This window comes from Mandrillus leucophaeus, unplaced genomic scaffold, assembly GCF_000951045.1.
Source record: "Mandrillus leucophaeus isolate KB7577 unplaced genomic scaffold, Mleu.le_1.0 Scaffold150, whole genome shotgun sequence".
NCBI classification, from domain to species: Eukaryota; Metazoa; Chordata; class Mammalia; order Primates; family Cercopithecidae; genus Mandrillus; species Mandrillus leucophaeus.
Window position 1 is genome coordinate 3,600,347 of NW_012101477.1, and position 6,639 is coordinate 3,606,985.

The 6,639-nt window shown below is 51.9% G+C and overlaps 1 protein-coding gene across 1 annotated transcript in view; it reads left to right on the forward strand.

The window, feature by feature from the left end:
- TGM2 (transglutaminase 2) overlaps window positions 1–6,639 on the forward strand; it is a 35,599-nt gene that overhangs the window by 16,680 nt on the left and 12,280 nt on the right. The window contains exons 7-9 of the mRNA XM_011974979.1: window positions 3,590–3,725; window positions 4,419–4,522; window positions 6,152–6,394. Coding sequence (XP_011830369.1) covers window positions 3,590–3,725; window positions 4,419–4,522; window positions 6,152–6,394 — 483 coding nt within the window. The remainder of the gene's footprint in view (window positions 1–3,589; window positions 3,726–4,418; window positions 4,523–6,151; window positions 6,395–6,639) is intronic.

Sequence of the window (6,639 nt, forward strand, 5' to 3'; positions counted from 1 at the left end):
AAAAAAAAAAAAAAAAAAAAAGAGCACAGATTCTGGAGTCAAGGCCTGGGGTTCAAATCCTAGCTCTGCTTCCTACCAGCTGTGTGTCCTTAGGTAAATCACTTAACTCCTCTGAACCACAGTTCCATTGTGTGTAAAATGGGCGTGACAGTAGTGCCTTTATCCTGGGATGGTTGTGAGAATTAAATGAGTTAATATGTGTGAGGTAGCTGAGCGTGGTAGTGGTGCACCTGTAGTCTTAGCTATTTGGAAGGCTGAGGCAGGGGGATCACTTGAGCCCAGGAGGTCAAGGCTACAGTGTGTCATGATTGCACCACTGTACTCCAGCCTGGGTGACAGAGCGAGACCCCGTCTCTAAATAAATAAATGAATGTGGGAAGTGCTTAAAATGATCTTGGGCGCATGATAGAAAATACTTTTGTGATGATATTTATTGCCATGACTATCATTATTACCAGGCTCAATCTAAAAGGCTGGTCTAGGCTTCCCAGCTTTTCTGATTCCAAAACCAGTGCTAAGGCCCTGGAAAGGGTCCCTGGGAGGCCCCCAGCACATCCTCCACACCAGAGGCTGGGTCAGGGCAGCCTAACCTAGGTTCTCAGCCCGGCTGCCCTTGCCTTCTGACCCCTGCCTCTCTGCCTGGGACTGCCTGTTCCCCGTGACCTCTAAGTTCCTTTTTCTCGTGGAAACTCCCTCATCCCAGACACTTCCCTCTGAGAGCCCTAAAACACATCTTTTCAAAGAAGCCCATGGGTTTTCCTGGAGAAAACCCACAATCCAAGGCCTGGGTCCCCAGGCTCACCCGCAGAAACCCTGGTCACCCTGGTCACCCTGGGCTGTGGCCGCCTGAACGTTTAGCAGCAGATCCTGCCCTCCGCTGCCCACTGCAGGGCTGTGTTCCGGTCCCTGCAGCCTCTTCCCAGGCTGTGTAGGATGGAGCCAGGGAAAACTTGGCCAAGAAAAGGGCTGTCTGACCACCGTGGCCGTAGAATTCGTGTGAAGAACCAGTGGTGAATTGGCCCGTGAACTCTGGAGCTGGACCGCCAGGGTTTGAATCCACCTCTGCCTCTAACCCCTGGGTGGACTTGGGCAAGAGAATTGATGCCTCCAAGCCTCAGTTTCCTCATCTGTAAAGTGGAGACAGTAGTGACTGATCTCATTCATAGGAAGCTCTTCATACCAGGGCGAGATCACTCCGCACAGTCTCTGGCTCTGGTTAGCCTTGGGTTTGGGGATTTCCAGGGGAGCCTGGGGTTCCAGCTTTCTCAGCCAGATCCCTCACTGCACTTCTTCGATGTCAATGAATCAGCCAGCACTGATGGACGACATTTGCCATAACGGGCACCGTGACGCACTGTGCTGTTCCCAGGCACCCCCTCAGTGCTTGCTCTGGGAATGAGCAGATGAGGCTCTGCCCACACCTGCGGCCTCTCTCTGAATCACCGCAAATCCCCACAAGCTGCTATTATTCACTTCTCTTACTGAGGAGGAAATGGAGGCTCAGAGAGGGCAGGGGCTTGCCCAAGGTCACACAGCTGGTGAGCGGCAGGGTCAGGCTCTGATCCAGGTGTGCACAGTGCTGGGGCAGCCTCCTGTTAGACCGTGATGAGGAAGCCTCCCAGGACACCATCCCTGGGGGAAGAGTGGCGCTTGGCTCCCTGGACAGCAGAGACAGGCCTCCCCCATCCTCCGGTGTGTACTCAGGCCCGTTGCATGGTGGGATAAGAGCTGTGGTTAGAACACCAGCCTTCGCTGAGGGCAGCCTTAGGGCAGCCTTAGGGCTGAGCTCTGCCCAGGCCTCACGGGGACAGAAACCAGGCAAGAGGGGAAGGTCATAGCTGTTCCTTCCTCCTTCCTCCCAGCTCCTACAAGTCTCCTGGCAGGAATCCAGGGCCAACTGGTAAGCTCTTACCCTGGCCCATCGATGGTGGCCCCAGGGCAAAAGTCATATCACTTCTCCCCCTCTCCCAGACTCAACTTCAATCAAAGTTAGAAGTAAAACAAAAGTCCTACAGATTACATTATTACATCATCTTGTTTCTCTTCATTTTTAAGATACTTTTTCTGTGAATCTGTTACTTTTACAAGACACATAAAAAGCACATTTTTAAAATGAGAGAGTAAAAGCACCCATAATTCCGTCTGCCAGGAGCACCCAGCGGGCCGTGTAGGTGAGATCCACGCTAGGGTTTTACTCCCTCCCCTGTGCTCCTCGCCTCTCCGAGCTGAGCTCAGCTTGCAGATTAGTCAATGTCCTGTCTCTGTTTAACATGTCATTGCAACATCAGCCCCTTTCCCAGCAAACAGGGCCTTGGCAGGAATGCAGGGCCCTCCCTCCTGACAAGTCTGAGGACCCTGGCCTGTGCTGCGACCTGCTTATAGGGCCACATGCATCCGTGTTCTCGTACATTGGGAATGATGATGAGTCCCCAGTGGCATCACTAATACACATAGAGATGGAACCAAGGCCCAGAGAGGTGAAGGACTGGTCCCAGGTCACACAGCTGGAAGCAGCTGGGTCTCCCGACCTCTGTCCCCTTCTCTGCCTGTTCTGCTGTTTGAGTCTTTAAGACCCTATCTTGGGGAGAGTCAATCATTCAATCACTCCTTCCCTCCCTCCCTCTTTCCTCTCCTCTCTCCTTCCTCCACTCCTTCATCCCGTTTGACAAAATAGTCAATGACAGGCCTGTGCTGGGCTCCAGGATCTAACTTAAGACAGATCCCTCACCGTCCTTGGAGGGCTAATTAAAGAATCCCTCACATGCCAGTACACTGGAAAGGATGACGCATCTCCAGCCGTGCTATGAATGCAAATGATCAGGCAACCTGAACCTGGCAGGCAGCCTTCCAGGCAGAGGGAATGGCAAACACCAATGCCCTGAAGCTGGCGGAGGCACAGCATGCTGGAGGCCAGTGTGGTGGAGCACAGTGTGCGAGGAGGGTGTCAGGGGCCAGACCCTGCAGGGCCGAGGGCCGTGGCTAGGGCTCTGGCCTTGACCTCAAGGGCCATGGGGAGCCATGAACAATTGATCAGAGGAGTGTTGACATCAGATTTGTATTTTATTTTATTTTGAGATGGAGTCTCGCTCTGTCGCCCAGGCTGGAGTGCAGTAGTGCAGTCTCGGCTCACCGCAACCTCCGCCTCCCAGGTTCAAGCAATTCTCCTGCCTCAGCCTCCTCCTGAGTAGCTGGGGTTATAGGCATGCACCACCACGCCCAGCTAATTTTTGTATTTTTAGTAGAGATGGGGTTTCACCATGTTGGCCAGGCTGGTCTCGAACTCCTGACCCCAGGCCCGCCTCCGCCTCCCAAAGTGCTGGGATTATAGGCGTGAGCCACCACGCCCGGCCCAGGTTTGTATTTTAGAGTCTCCTGGCAACTGTGATGTGAGGGGCATAGAATGGACATGGGGCGACCAGAGAGGTGGGTGCCATTGTCCAGACAAGAAGGGCTGGCTCATGTTCTCACCACTCGGACAGCAGGTACAGTGTTCCCTGGAATGCAGAGGGGCAGGTGGAGGCCCAGAGTAGGGTGGATGTCTGCAGGGCCAGCCCGTCCCCTCAGCCCGCTTTCCACTCCTCTCCAACAGTGCTGAGGTGCCTGGGCATCCCCACCCGCGTCGTGACCAACTACAACTCAGCCCATGACCAGAACAGCAACCTTCTCATCGAGTACTTCCGCAATGAGTTTGGGGAGATCCAGGGTGACAAGAGCGAGATGATCTGGTGAGGTGGGGGCCAGGGTGGGATCGGAGCCCAGGAGGGAGGGCCCCGTGGAGAGGAAACCTGGGAGGGCTTCTTGGAGGAGGTCACATTTGAATTGGACTTTAGAAGTCGAGCAGTATTTGAGCAGGCTTGGGGAAGGACAGCAGGAGCCAAGGCCTACAGGGAAAGGCAACCACATACACGATGGGGCCTCAGGGAGAATCATGCAGCAAATGTTGTCGGGAGTCTGGAATGCCACATTAGGGAGGCCAGGCTTGATTCCGAAAGCAACAGTTGTCACTCAAGGCTTCAGAGTGGCAGAGGGTGGGGCTGACAGCTACCAGGAGGGCTAGAGGGGAAGAGATGGGCAGGGGGCTGGGCCATGGCCCAGGTGGGGAGTGATAAGCCCTGAATGGACAGAAGAGAAGGGACAGAGTCAAGAAATTAGGAGGTCAAAAGGGCAACTGAGAGGGGCAAGGAGGGGAGAGGCGTTGAGAAGGGCTCTGAGGTGTAGGAGTGGGCGTCTGGCTAGAGAGGGTGCTGTGAGATGGGCCCCTGTGGGAGGAAGTACAGGGCAGTGGGGAAACGTGCTGGGCTCAGTTTGGGATGAGGTGAGTGTGCATCTGGGGACATGAATGGGTGGTCTGCCCGTGGGAGGTGGCGATAAATGTTGCTCAGGTTCTGCTTCATTCCCACCTCCCCCCATCCCCCCAGGAACTTCCACTGCTGGGTGGAGTCATGGATGACCAGGCCGGACCTGCAGCCGGGGTACGAGGGCTGGCAGGCCCTGGACCCAACGCCCCAGGAGAAGAGCGAAGGTGCGTGGGCGGGCACTGTCGCGTCAAACAGATGGGGAAGCTGAGGCTTGGAGAGTTAAAGTGACTCAGCTGGAGGGCGGCAGAGCTAGGAGCTCACCCGGAGACCACTGATGGGTCCACACAAGGTTGGGGGACCTCACTTACATCTTAATAACACACTTCTTGATAATCTCAAAAGTAATTCACATGCATCGCGGAAAGCAGGAAATACAGAGAAGCACGAAGAAAAAAATCAAATAGCATCTTTGTCCCCTCCCACTAAAATAAGCAGCATTAACATTCACACAAGCTTCCCCTGATTTCAAATTGTATATTTGTATGCGGGTGTATACGTGTGTGTTTATATACATACATATATAAACACACACACATATATATAGTACCTGTGTGTCTGAAAGAGAGCGTACACTAAGGCAAAATTTTGTGATGCATATGGACACTTTCTAGCAATATTTTTAAATGCATAAAATATAATACATAGCGTTACAAAGAAAACCAATTACATTAAAATACAGTTATCACAAGTTTTAAAAACCAAATTTATGATATAATAATATATGCTTCTTTATAGAACAAGATCTAGCAGTAGAGTCAGTGAGTTCCATAATATAGTTGTAGAGATAATTTATGAGCATAAATTAATTTCCTGCCATCTGTGACAGCTGTACGGTTGCAATGACCACACCTGTGGTTCTTATGAGTGACAAGTCCTAAGTGCTCCTCAGGCTGTTACGGTTGTTTCCTGCTTTTGCCATTGAAGGAAGTCCTATAGTGAAAACAAAGATACCCTTTTTTCCCCATCATAGAGTTCATAGACCCCTGAATTCTGTGGGTAGTGCCTTGGTGGATCCGTGGGCTCTAGTTGAAGACCTCCAGCGGCTTAAACTTGGAGCATTTTTCCCCAGCTCTGTCCACTTCTGAATAAAGCATTAGCATTTCTCCAGCAGATAGTTTTCTGTGATTTGAATTTTTATTTAATGTGACCATCGCCCATCACATGGCCGTGCTAGACTGTATCTATCCAGCCTCTAGTCCTCAGCACTGGAAGTCTGCAGACAGTGTGGGGTGGTTATCAACCACACTGACATAAACATCAGGCACCCGTATTCACTTGGAGAACACACACGCCCTGGGACCGGCCCCATGTGGGGCACTGAGCTCCACTCTTAGTACAAGGAAACGAGACAGATGTCCTCCTTGCTAACGTGTTGCCTGCCCTTGGCTCCGTAATTTCCTTAGGATGTCTGGGATACATTTCCATTTTATTTATCAAATACTTGCATAGCATTTAGTATAGGCTATGAGTTTTACATCTATAATTCATAAATGCTCGTTAGGTGGGCCCAGATCTTACCTCCACATGAAACTGCCGCCTCGAGAAGTTAGTGACTGGCCCAAAGTCACCCAGCTAATAAGAGGCTGAGCTGGGATTTGAACCTTAAAAGCCGTGCTCCAGAGCCCCTGTTCTGAACCCTCGCCCTGTGGTGCCCTCCTAGAAGTGGAGTCCTTCCGTCAGAGGGCTGCGTGGTCCTGAGGCTTTGGCTACATGTGGTTGAATTGTAGAGGGTTTTAGAGGATACCTCCCAAACTTTACCCAGGCCCATCCCTTCCCCTTTCTACCCCTGCCAGGGACGTACTGCTGTGGCCCAGTTCCAGTTCGTGCCATCAAGGAGGGCGACCTGAGCACCAAGTACGATGCGCCCTTTGTCTTTGCGGAGGTCAATGCCGACGTGGTAGACTGGATCCAGCAAGACGACGGGTCCGTGAGCAAATCCATCAACCATTCCCTGACCGTTGGGCTGAAGATTAGCACTAAGAGTGTGGGCCGAGACGAGCGGGAGGATATCACCCACACCTACAAATACCCAGAGGGTATGTGCCCTCAGAGTCTTTAACATGGCCTTGAAGATAAGCATCTGGTTTTCCCAGCCCAGCAGGCTCGTGTGTGTGTTTTAATTGGTAGCCTACGTATAGCAATGGCCCCGTAGGCTATACTCCATCTTAAGCAATTCCTTAGAAACAGGAGCAAACATGTTGAGCGACAGTGGTAGAGGATTATTCATTTCGGAAAAGAGTTCTATATTCCACAAAAGGGCTCAATTCAGTTATTAAGACAC